This window comes from Gopherus evgoodei, chromosome 1 (genome assembly GCF_007399415.2).
Source record: "Gopherus evgoodei ecotype Sinaloan lineage chromosome 1, rGopEvg1_v1.p, whole genome shotgun sequence".
Taxonomy (NCBI): domain Eukaryota; kingdom Metazoa; phylum Chordata; order Testudines; family Testudinidae; genus Gopherus; species Gopherus evgoodei.
In genome coordinates this window covers 10801358-10815024 of record NC_044322.1, presented here as the reverse complement: position 1 = coordinate 10815024, position 13667 = coordinate 10801358, and the positions used below count along the sequence as shown (strand labels likewise).

Sequence of the window (13667 nt, the reverse complement as noted above, 5' to 3'; positions counted from 1 at the left end):
CTTGTTAGTAATCAATACAGTGGGGCCCTGGACTTTGATTTGGGCCCCAAGGTGCACAAAAGCTGTTGTCATGAGAGCTGGACCTCAACGGCCAGAAACTTCTCCATAATGGTGAAACAGAATGAAGGGAAAAAAATCTTGTGGGTTCAGATGTTCCGCATATTCTAACCATCGTAGCACAAAATCCCATGGGAACTTCCCTTTTGTGCAATTTCAGCTACGTCTGAAACATCAGCAAAACACCCAACAAGCTCTCTTTGGTTTTGGATCTGACCCAGAACCAAAACCACAGGGAGGAATCCAGATCCAGATCCCCTAACCTAGATTCACTGAAATGCAAAAGGCCTGGGAAAGGAGGATGTGTCCCATTTTTCTGTACCAGATATGACGAACTGAGATTGCATTGGTTCGGTACTGACTGAAAGGAAAGAGTGGCACCAGCTGAATTATGCCACCTCTTCCTGAGGCATCTAGATGTTTCTTGGAGGCATCCTAAGGAAGCATGGATATAGCTTCATCTTGCTTGGACCATCTGACAGGACCACAGCACCAGAGGGCATGGGAGCAAGTTACTTATAACAGGAAACTAGTGATCAGCAGGTAAAAGGAGCGTCCTACAGTAGGAGATATCCAGTGATGTAACATTGTCTATTGGAGACAATATTGGAATCTGATGTGTGAATGGTCCTTGGTGATAAGCTGTAAACTTCAATCTGCCTCTGTTTCAGTAATCCATTTTATGTCAAAAACCAGGGATGAAAACAGCACTCAATCACAGACCCCTGGCTTTGGTATCAGGGCCGATGCTTCCATTAGGTGACCCTAGGCAGTCACCTAGGGCACCAGGATTTGAGGGGCGGCATTTTGTGCACTCCCCATAGGGCGCACTGGAGCTTCCGGTTCCGCTCCTGTTGCGCCACCAAAGAAGGACATTCTGCCAAGGTGCTGCGGAAAACAGCGGCAGGAATTGAGCAGCTCAATGACTACCGCTGTCGCCTGCGGCATTTCGGCGGAGGGTCCTTCTTCGGCAGTGCGATGGGAGTGGAACCGGAAGCTCCCACGCGCCCCATGGGGAGTGCACAAAATGCCGCCCCCCGAATTCTGCCTAGGGGGCCAGAAACCCTGGCGCTGCTCCTGTTTGGTATGCATGTGTAGGGCAAAGGGGAAGAGGTTGATGTAGCTGGCTTGTCAAGGAAGGACAACCCAGTGGAGAATCTGTAGCCATGTAGTGAGGGTCTATTTAGTAGGTGCCCGGTACAAAATTCCTGGCCTAGTTCTTCACTGTGTACAAAAGGGGGGAAGGGGGGACAAGAGAGAGAGAGATCAACATTTAAGGCCCCGTGCTGTCCTTTATGCTTAAAGCAGTGTGATACAGGAGCACAGGCCTCTCAAAACATAGGGCTCTTGAAGAAAAGGCCCAGATTTCTAGGGCTTAGCTCTCTGCCTGGATTTCCATCTATATAACTGAAAGCAGAATCTCTCCCTCTAAATCTTAAGTGCCTATCACCCTGGTAACCAATGACAATGCAACAATTAAAGGCACAGCACTGTGTGTGCGCCCTATTGTGGATGTTTTCTCACAGCCTCCCTTGGTTCTGGCATGTGTACTTGATTTCCTGTGTCTGATCAGCTTGGTTTTTCGCTTTCTTCTTTCCTTCTCCTTCAATCTTCCTTACTGCAAACTGGGGCCAGCACTAGGAAAAGGCCTTAATGAAGAGAAGCAGCTTCTATTTAGCTCTGAACAGTCAGAAAACAAGGGCATGATCAGTAGGTTCAACTCCATTGACATCTAAGAGGATGGCAGAGGCTTACATCAGGCCTGAATTTGGTCCTGGGGAAAGAAAAATACCGCTCATGGGAGAGTGCTGATTTTGTTGTACGTGTGGGTTTTTTGATATGTTTGTTTGTTTGTTGGTCCGGCACAAGAATGGGAGTTAAATGGTGCCTGGACACAGCTTCATGGTGTGATAGTCTATAAGTCAGCTGAGACCTTTGGGATGATTAGGTAATGCTCTCAATGCAAGGCAATGCTCTGGGAGATAACCACTTACCACTTTATAGGGCGTGTATGTGTGTGTGTGTGGAGTGTGTTTTGTGTACATTCGCATCTCTTTGGTTTTATTTCCAGATCTAAAACTGTAACTGCTTGAACTGAAACGGTAAACACTGAGGATAAGTCACTGATGTTCTGTGCAGCCAGACAAGCTTATTAGGTTACCAGACAAGAATCTGAAAAGTCCCCACTCTTTTTTCCCCCCTTTGTATACCAAACAGGAGTTGCCAGGACCAATTTGCCAGTGACTAAAGCTGATAAGTGAGGCTGCCAGCAGGCTCTGCTGAAGAACAATATTTCCTTTTCTTCTAATTTGCTGAGTGGAAGGCAAAAAGAGCTACATATAAGCCCAATGCAGTTTCTCCTCATTGCTCAGAGCTACTTCTTCCCAACAAGAACTCAGGTCTCAAGGATCAGTTCCTCCAAGAAAGATCCAAGAATGGGCCTGTTTCTTACCTATATCAGATGTGCACCAATGTAATTCCTTGATTCACACTAGTGTAAGTCAGAGGAGAATCAGGCCCTCTGAGACTTTTTGTGCATTGAAGAGTGGGGAGGGAATGCATTGGAGGGGAGGGAATGCCATATGAAAATTGTCTGCATTCAAGGAAAACACACATGGGAGAAACAACTCTGAAAAGCAGAAAGGTCCAAACACTAACTTTTCAAGGAGCATCAAGACGTGCACAAGTATATTTCTAAAAATCTTTGCTCACGCCCAACTTATTTCAGAGTAGCAGCCGTGTTAGTCTGTATCTGCAAAAAGACCAGGAGTACTTGTGGCACCTTAGAGACGAACAGATTTATTTGAGCATAAGCTTTCGTGGGCTACAGTCCACTTCCTCGGATGCATAGACTGGAACATACAGCAAGAAGATATTTATATTTATTCTTGCTGGCAATAAGCAACCATCCATAACCTGCAACTCTTCAGAGCACGGTATTAAAATAGAAACTGTTCAGATGTAAACCATTGGCCAGAATCTCAGCTGGTGTAAACTGACATACTTCCCCTAACTTCAGTGGAGCTGCACCAGTTTACATCAGCCGGAGGGTCTGGCCCCATACATGTAACAATAAAGATGCGTGCTCATGTTACCAATGGCCTTTTAGCTTATCACAATGAAGAGGATTTAAATTATTTGTGGGTTTTATTGCACTTCACTTACAATAACCAGTAAAAATCTAAAGAAGTCAGTTTCCCTGTGTCTGTAGTCAATTAAACACTTGGGAACCAGACAGTGTGATGTTTAGGTTTCAAGAACTGCAGAAATAATGTCAATAAAACGTTTCTCCACATTTTTTGTGGAGGTTCTCTTGAAAAAAAATAAACTGAGAAATGTTAGATTTTTGAAAACAAAAACAAAAATTTCTGTTTTTTTTAAAAAAAGATCATTTTTTGTAAAAAAAAAAAAATTTCAGCAGAAAACATTCAACCACCTCTAATTTCTTTTCATAAGGAGCCAGATTCCTTATTCATTTATTGCACCCACTCCTTGCCCCTGGAGAGATTTGCTTAAAGAAGGACTAAATAATAAGCGAATAAGGATTTCAGGCTTTTTTTTTTAATCTTATTTTTTGATCTCTATCTACTTTACAGTAACACTTGAACTGAATGGAAGCTTTACGAAGACTTATACCAGAGCAGGCAGTGGGACTGTTAATTATTTATATGCTAGAGATTTTGTAAGGTTTGCCATTGGCTGATAGTGTTTGAATTATTAAATGATCATAGAATCATATAATTGTAGGCCTCGAGAGGTCATCTAGTCCAGTCTCCTGCACTCATGGCAGGACAAAGTATTATCTAGACCATCCCTGATAGGTGTTTGTCTAACCTGCTCTTAATAATTGCCAATAATGGAAATTCTGCAACCTCCCTAGGCAATTTATTCCACTGCTTAACCACCCTGACAGGAAGCTTTTCCTAATGTCCAACCTAAACTGCCACAGGAGGATTCCCCAGTCCACTCTAAGGCCACTTTAAATCTGCTTTGCACCACTGGAGAAGCACAGACAGAGTGAATGGGATTGAAGATCTGGCTCACTATGGATATTAGGGTAAACTTTGATACAGTCTGAAAACTTCTGTACAATGACTATGGGTACGTCTACACTACTCGCCAGATCGGCGGGTAGTGATCAGTTTATCGGGGATCGATATATCGGTCTCATCTAGACACGATATATCGCTCTCCGAACGCTCTCCTGTTGACTCCAGAACTCCACCAGAGCGAGCAGCGGTAGCGGAGTCGACAGAGGGAGCCGTGGACGTTGATCCTGCGCCGTGAGGACGGGAGGTACATCGAAATAAGATACTTTGACTTCAGCTACGCTATTCACATAGCTGAAGTTGCGAATCTTACATCGACCCCGCCCCCTATTGTAGACCAGGCCTATGTGTGTTTCTACCAGTATACGACCACAAAAGCTTTCAGCATTACAGTTTGAAGCAGGGATATTCTGATTTGAAATGCATTGTTCTTTAAAATTGGCATCCAGTGTTCTTTTTATTTCTGCTGTCATTTTCCTGAGAATCACTAATAGATCAGTCAAAGGCACGTTTGCAATGTTTTATGCTGATGGAAAAAGAAATTAATCCCTTATCTAATCTAGTGAAGTGCAGTTTGTTTATCTCATGGCTGATGCTCTCAGCAGCTCAGTGCAAGACTGCTGGCTATATTTCTGCTGCTCCGTTTGATCTTAGGTGTTCCTGACAAGCCAATTTTAGAAATACCTAGTCAATAATGACAGGTTTCAGAGTGGTAGCCGTGTTAGTCTGTATCAGCAAAAACAACGAGGAGTCCTTGTGGCACCTTAGAGACTAACAAATTTATTTGGGCATAAGCTTTTGTAGGCTAAAACCCACTTCATCAGATGCATGGAGTGAAAAATACAGTAAGCAGTATATGTTATATATATACACATAGCTCATGAGAAGATGGGAGTTGCCTACCAAGTAGGGGGTCAGTGCTAACAAGGCCAAATCAATTAAGGTGGAAGTGGCCTTTAGGTTGGACATTAGGAAAAAGTTCCTAACTGTCAGGGTAGTTAAACACTGGAATAGATTGCCTAGGGAAGTTGTGGAATCTCCATCTCTGGAGATATTTAAGAGTAGGTTAGATAAATGTCTATTAGGGATGGTCTAGACAGTATTTGGTCCTGCCATGAGGGCAGGGGACTGGACTCGATGACCTCTCGAGGTCCCTTCCAGTCCTAGAGTCTATGAGTCTATGAGTCTATGGCCTATTCTCAACAGTTGACAAGAAGGGGTGAATATCAAGAGAGGGAAAATTACTTTTGTAGTGCTAACGAGGTCAATGCAATCAAGATGGACGTCAGCCATTTCCAACAGTTGATAAGAAGGTGTAAGTATCAGCAAAGGGAAAATTACATTTTGTAGTGACCCATCCATTCCCAGTCTTTATTCAAGCCTAATTTGATGGTGTCCAGTTTGTAAATTAATTCCAATTCTGCAGTTTCTCATTTAAGTCTGTTTTTGAAGGGTTTTTTTTTTTGAAGAATTGCCACTTTTAAATCTGTTATTGAGTGTCTAGGGAGATTGAAGTGCTCTCCTACTGGTTTTTGAATGTTACAATTCTTGATGTCTGATTTGTGTCCATTTATTCTTTTGCCTAGAGATTGTTCGGTTTGGCCAATGTACATGGCAGAGGGGCATTGCTGGCACATGATAACATATATCACATTTGTAGATGTGCAGGTGAACAAGCCCCTGATGGTGTGGCTGACGTGGTTAGGTCCTATGATGGTGTCCCTTGAATAGATATGTGGATAAAGTTGGCAACGGGACTTGTTGCAGGGATTGGTTCCTGGCTTAGTGTTTTTGTGTGTGGTGTGTAGTTTCTGGTGAGTATTTGTTTCAGGTTGGGGGGCTGCCTGTAAGTGAGGACTGGCCTATCTCCCAAGGTCTGTGAGAGTGAGGGGATCATCCTTCAGAATAGGTTGTATTCTTGATGTCCTCCTTGATGATGCGCTGGAGAGGTTTTAGTTGGGGGCTGTAGGTGACAGCTAGCGGTGTTCTGTTATTTTCTTTGTTGGGCCTGTCCTGTAGTAGGTGACTTCTGGGTACCCTTCTGGATGTGCTGTAGTCATGAAAAGGTTGGAATATGAATGAGAGGCTGCTAGGCAACTCTCTGACACCACATTCTACAGGCCATTACCCTCTGATCCCACTGAAGGTTACCAAAAGAAACCACCATCTGCTCAAAAAACTCCTTGAAGAAGCACAGGAACAAATCTACACAGACGCACCCTTAGGCGTAATCTTTCTGCTACCCAAGATCCATAAACCTAGGAATCCTGGACACCCCATCATCTCAGGCATTGGCACCCTGTCAGCAAGATTGTCTGGCTATGTGGACTCTCTCCTCAGGCCCTATGCTACCAGCACTCCCAGCTATCTTCGAGACACCACTGACTTCCCTAGGAAACTACAATCCATTGGTGATCTTCCAGAAAACACCATACTGGCCACTATGGATGTGGAAGCTCTCTATACCAACATTCCAAACAAAGATGGACTACAAGCTGTCAGGAACAGTATCCCCGATAATGTCATGGGTAACCTGGTGGCTGAACTTTGTGACTTTGTCCTCACCCACAACTATTTCAGATTTGGGGACAATATATACCTTCAAGTCAGCGGCACTGCTATGGGTACCCGCATGGCTCCACGGTCTGCCAACATTTTTATGGCTGACTTAGAACAATGCTTTCTTAGCTCTCATCCCCTAACACTCCTACTCTACTTGTGCTACATTGGTGACATCTTCATCATCTGGATCCAGGGGAAGGAGGCCCTTGAGGAATTCCACCAGGATTTCAAAAATTTCCACCCCACCATCAACCTTAGCCTGGACCAGTCTACACAAGAGATCCACTTCCTAGACATTACAGTGCAAATAAGCGATGGTCACATAAACACCACTCTATATTGGAAATCCACTTACCACTATACTTACCTACATGCCTCCAGCTTTCATCCAGACCACACCACATGATCCATTGTCTACAGTCAAGCTTTAAGATACAATCTCATTTGCTCCAACCCTTCAGACAAACACCTACAGGATCTCTATCAAGTGTTCTTATAACAACAATACCCACCTGGTGAAGTGAAGAAACAGACTGACAGATCCAGAAGGGTACCCAGTAGTCACCTACTACAGGACAGTTAGCCTACGAAAGCTTATGCCCAAATAAATGTGTTCGTCTCTAAGGTGCCACAAGGACTCCTTGTTGTTTTTTCTAGTCAATAGTGTCCAGCAGGCCAGATTCTGCTCTTGTTTACATTGGTGTTAAGAGACTTCACTGGAGTCACTCCACATGGCCACCTGGATAAGGGCTTGATTCTACAAGGCACTGAGCATCTTGCTGTTAATCCAGATAGAGCACAGGCTTTGCTGGGGCAGGGCCAGAGTGACGCTGGAACAATTCACGTGCTGAAAGTTAAACACGTGCTTCAGTGCTTTGCCCAATTAGAGGGCAATTTTCAGGGTCATGTCCTAAATGAGAGCTGATTTTGACAGTCTCTATGTCAGGAACTTTGTTGATTTTTTTTAAAGACACCCATGGTTCCATTATACACAGCTAAAGCAGAACCTCAGTGAAAATCAAGATCAAATATAGGCGATTATCCCTTGAAGAAAGTCTATTTTAAAAATGTCCATATCAAACATCTGCAAGCAGTTCTCACCATGCATCCCTGTTTGGCCCCGGACAAGAAAATATAGGTAGTGTATTACATGAGGTAAAACTCTTTCCAGTTAATCTGGGCTATACAGTGCAATGATTTCCACTAAGCCAATCAAGGACTCAGGCTAATGGGCACAAGATGTGTATCTTTCGACTGTCCCTTATAAAGGGATAGAATAGGCTAAAAATAACCCAACCCCAAAACAGGCCTTCTGTTAGCTAACAAAGTGACATTTTAAAATGAGCAGCTCTAAAGTACAGGGAAAAACTATCTTACCTGGCGTAGAATGACCATGGCTCCTACGTAAACACATCAGCAATTGCCTCTAGGAGCCCTGAAACAGAAAAGAAATTGAACATGGAGATGATTGACAAATTCCCTCACTCACAGCTGGATCTCAGGAATGGTGTGATGGCTTAAGAGCTATAACTCTTCAAAGGTGGGAGACTTACAAACAATAGATGGGGCAGTAATGTTAATGGCTTTATACCATTAGTCCTAGACAGCAAAAGATAAGCCTCTAATACATCCACATTAATACTGACACATTGCTGAATTAGACAAGCTGGCTTCCTAGGGTGATAAGAACAGACTCTTTTTGTTGATCTTTTTTGCAGGACATTTGAATATTTGTAAACTGAATCTTCTAAAGTTAGCCAAAGAATAACTGAATAAAGATATTATGTTGTATTATTTATTTGAATGGGGTCCTGTTGTGCAATCTGCTACCAAACCAGTAGGAAAAAAGCAATCCCAACCCCATAAAGCCCACAGCAGTCAGGCCAAGGGGAGGGCTGCCTGAAAGTTTTCCACTGAAACTGTTTTTCAATGGAAATTTGCATTTTTGGCTAAAAATATTTCACAAAACTTGTTTGCTTTCCTTAGCAAATATTGACTTTTTGTTGTAAAAACAAACAGCTGAAAACCAAAACTTTTAATTCAGAAATGTCAAAATATTTCTTTATGATATTTTTGATCAAGATGAAATGTTTTAACACTCCTGAATCAAAATATTTTATTCTGGGTCAGCTTGACATGAAACCATATCCTCCTGAGACATCACAGTGTCTTGAGGGAGACTGCTGAGCTGACACGTCCAAGAGCTACTGCAGTTGCCCATGTGTACTCTAAACCACCTGCCGAAAGAAAGGATGATCTAGTGGTTAGGGTGATAGCAGGGGACTTAGGAGTTCTGGGTTCAATTCCTTGCTCTACCACAGACTTCCTGTGTGATCTTAAGTAGGTCTCTCTGTCCCTCAGACCATCTGTAAAATGGAAATAATAGCACTTTCCTACTTCACAGAGGCATTGTGAGGACAAATACATAGAAATAATAAAGTGTTCAGATACTGTTGTGATGGGAATTGTGTAAATACTCAATTTTTTTTAATATGGAACGGCTGCCATATGAGGAGAGATTAGTAAAACTGGAACATGTCAGCTTGGAAAAGAGACAACTATGTGGGGATATGATAGAGGTCTATAAAATCATGACTGGTGTGGAGAAAGTAAATAAGGAAGTGTCATTTACTTCTTCCCATAACATAAGAATTAGGGGCCACCAAATGAAATTAATTGGCAGAAAGTTAAAAAAAAAAAAGGAATTATTTTTTCACACAATGCACAGTCAATCTGTGGAACTCCTTGCCAGAGGATGTTGTGAAGGCCAAGACTATAACAGGGTTCAAAAAAGAACTAGATAAATTCCTGGAGGTTATGTCCATCAATGGCTATTAGCCAGGATGAGCAGGAATGGTGTCCTCAGCCTCTCTTTGCCAGAAACTGGGAATGGGTGACAGGGGCCAGATCACTTGATGATTACCTGTTCTGTGCATTTCCTCTGAAGCACCTGGCATTGGCCACTGTCGGAAGACAGGACACTGGGCTAGATGGACCTTTGGTCTGACTCCATATGGCCATTCTTATGTTTTAGAGAAAGAGTTCTACTACTTCGACCAAGCAACGCAAGGCAACTCTAAAGAGTTTAAACAAAAGGCCTCTGTGCCTAACTGTGTCACAGGCAGCAGTCAAATCCAAGAAGATGGCTCCTGTCGTTAGATTTTTTGAAAACCATTTTTGATAAAGGTGGTCAAGGCCAATACCGTTCAATGTGTACATCAATGACCTACCAGCTACACTCTTGGGCAAGTTTATCTATGCTGATAACACCAAGCTCACGCCTTCTCAGAAACTGACATGGTCTTGAATGAAGAAGCTCCTGGCAGACTACTGCAGTCAACGGTACCTGCAGCCGAGATTTTATAAGACCGTTTCCAGTGTATTCCATCTGCACAATGCAAGCGCAAGCCACGAGTTAAACATTTTCCTCAATGGCCAATGCCTGCAGCATGATCCAAACCCATTTTTCCTTTGCTGTGACATTAGATGAGTCATTAACGTACCACAACCACTTGAGAAAGACGGCAGCCAAAGTTAGCACTCAGAACAACCTGCTCAGAAACTGGCTGGCTCAACCTGGGATGCAAGTGCCCAGACACTTAAATCATCAGCCCTTGCCCTCTGATATTCAACAGCAGAGTACTGTGCTCCTGTCTGGTGTCACTCGTCTCACACGAAGCTGGTCTATGTAGACCTTAACAAAGCTATGTGTATTGTTACCAGAACTTTCTGAGCAACTCCATTACCATGGCTACTGATACTTGGTAACATAGCTCCGCCCCTTATTCACGGTGAAAAGTCCTCTGTCAAGTTGCTGGCTAAGATTTGTGAGAATAGCGACCTGCCATTGTACGCAGACCTCTTCTACCACCCACCAGCTCACCTGTCTTCTAAACGCTCTTTATGGTCACTTATGCCACCACAGGACATGATGGTGGAATCAGGCTGGCGCAATTAGTGGTCAATAACAACAGTCGTTAATCACTCTCTCATCACTGACTCAACCATCTGTCCACCAGGTTTTTATTTGCCAAGGCACCTGTGGTCATTGCTGAAGCAATTTGGAACAGGACAGGGCAACTGTGTGGCCAATCTCTTTAAATGGAGTTTTTCTAATGACCCAGGATGCAGCTATGGTCAACTTTAGACTGTCACATTTTCTTGTTGAGTGCTCACGGACTTATTTTGACGGCAGGCTACCGGCTCTCCATCTGGCTGAAGATGACACCATTAAATGGCTGGGCACATTGCGCATATGCCGATAATGATCCTCACGGATCATTGGAAGCTGTAGTTTGAGTGCCTCATACCCCCATTCTCCTTATGGACAGGGCTCACTGGTTAGACTACATCTCCCATGATGCACCACAACCATATGAATCACATGACACATTGAGAGGGGTCAACAAGAGGGGAGATCATGGTGCATCATGGGAGATGTAGTTTGGCCAGGGAACCTGTACCCCCAAGGAGAAGGGGGCATGTGGTGCATGAACTACAACTCCCATGAGGAACTGAAGAAGTGCAGGCAGACACAGTTTAATCTAAAATTGACACAAAACATTTCAATTTGGTTTGTCACACCAAACTATTTTAATTCAGGGCAATCCGATCCAAAAAGAAACATTTTCTTTAAATTTTCTTCATGGAAACTTTCAGTTTTCAGATGAAATTTTTCAGCATTTTAATTTTGCCAGCCATTTTCCAGGAAAGTTTTAGACAATAATAATATTTTGTTTTCTTTTCCAACTAGCTGTGATCAAAGATACAGCAACTAGTGGTGGGGGATTCAGCCTTAAAAAAGTAAGGCATATATATGTTGTATGTGGGTTTCCTAATATAATTTTCTCTGGATACATAAAACAATCATTCTGCATCTACAGCAATCATCACACAACTAAAATAAGAAGTTCAGTTAGGTCTTGTCTACACTTGGATTAGCACCAATTTGAGTCATTGGCGGTAGCAATCTATGAAGTTTAACAATCCTAGTATAGACAAAGAAAGCTGCCATTTGAACATGTGGAGTTTGAAATGAAGGTTAACTCAAATTATATATATCATGGTTTTCCCATTCATAGGTTTAAAAAATCTGAAGGGACCATTATGATCATCTAGTCTGACCTCCAACATAACACAGGCCACAAAATTTCACCCAGTAACTCCTGCACAAAACCCATAATTTCTGATTGAGCTAAAGTGTATCTTTTAGAAAGACAACCAGTCTGGAGTTAAAGACTTCAAGTGACAGAGAATTCCTATGTAATGTGTCCCAGTGGTTAATTACCCTTACTGTTAAAAGTTTGTGCCTCATTTTCAGTCTCAATTTGTTTAGTTTCAGCTTCTAGCCACTGGATTTTGTTATACTTTTGTCTGCTAGATTAAAGAGTCCTCTACTACCAGAATTTTTTTCCCTCTGTAGACCATGATCAAGTCCTCTTTTAACCCTATATTGATAAACAAAGGAAAAGTACAGAGAAGAGCAACAAAAATGATTATGTGCATGGAACAGCTTTCATATGAGGAGAGATTTAAAAGGAAAAAAACGGGTACTGTTCAGGTTGGAAAAGACACAACAGAAGGGGGAATGATAGAGGTCTATAAAATCATGAACGGTGAGGAGAAAGTGAATACGAGTTTAACGAACTATGGGGTCATGGGGCAAAATTAATAGGCAGCAGGTTTAAAACAAACATAAGAAAGCACTTCTTCACACAATTCACAGTCAACCTGGGGGACTCATTACCAGAGGATGTTGTGAAGGCCAAAAGTATAACTGGGTTCAAAAAAGAATTAAATCAGTTCATGGAGAACAGGTCCATCAATGGCGATTAGCCAAGATGGTAAGGGACTCAACCCCATGCTCTGATTGCTAGAAGGTGGGACTGGATGACAGGGGATGGATCACTTGGTAAATTGCCCTGTTCTGTTCACTCCCTCTGAAGAATCCGGCACAAGCCACTCTCAGACAACAGGATACTGGGCTATGTGGACCATTAGTCTGACCCAGTATGGATGATCTTATGTTCTTATTCAGCTTGTTTGGTCATTTGACCTCAAATCATTGTGATAGCTCTGTAGTGAGCCTTTTCTAATGTGTCAAAGATTTTTTAAAGAGCGGGCACTAGTTTTCCTTGTCTACACTTGGAGTTTGCACTGATGCCTGGCTAACTATGGCTGAAATCCCCAATATAGACCAAGCCACAGACCAGATCCCGTGGGTGCCCTTATGAAGTTTCTCCTCATTCAAAAGCTTTTTCAACAGTTTTGACCATTATGCTCATCGTAAATGTTTTTCAGACCTGCAAGAGCTTTAAATCCATAGACATTTTAGGCCCAGTTTCCAGGTTTATACTTGGCATAAGAGCCAATGGAGTGGAATAGGACACCTTACACATCCCTAATTCTGGGATTCAGGGAGGACTAGTTCAGCCCACCGCATGATCTGGAACAGTTGCCAACAGCCAACCCATATTTGAGGCTGAAGATCTGGTCCTTTAATTGCAACTCATTCGGCTTTAAGGGATGCTGGGCTGGATTTATTAACAGCAGACAGGTATTGTGCCATTCCTTAAGCATTAATGCAGGGCACTTCCCGGGCATTAATGAATACCTGTGAGCAGCTGGCATTCTAAGAACAGCTAAGGGATCTCAGCCGCCTTCAGAAAACGATTGCAGCCAAAATAATCACAAATATGGATAGACAGTGGAAAAAATCCATAATTGGAGGCATTTTTGTAATCGGTCAGGCCAGTTTCAGTTGTGTACAGAGCAGCTCAAGAGAGCTATGATGGGAGGCAGTGCTGTCCTGGCTCTGTCACTTGCTTGCTGTGAGACTTTGGACAAGGCATTTGGCTTTTCTGTGCCTCAGTTTCCCCATCCATAAAATGAGGATAATGACATTCATGTCTATTAAATGGCTAAGTTCCACAGATGAAAAGTGCTACATAGGATGATTATTGCCCCTCTCATTAACCAGTCAGATTGCTTGTATTATCT

At 42.8% G+C, this 13667-nt stretch overlaps 1 protein-coding gene across 1 annotated transcript in view; it reads right to left on the bottom strand.

The window, feature by feature from the left end:
* MYO7A (myosin VIIA) overlaps positions 1-13667 on the bottom strand; it is a 192737-nt gene that overhangs the window by 138260 nt on the left and 40810 nt on the right. The window contains 1 exon segment of the mRNA XM_030557917.1: positions 8046-8103. Within this exon segment, the coding sequence (XP_030413777.1) occupies positions 8046-8063 (18 nt within the window). The 5' untranslated portion in view covers positions 8064-8103.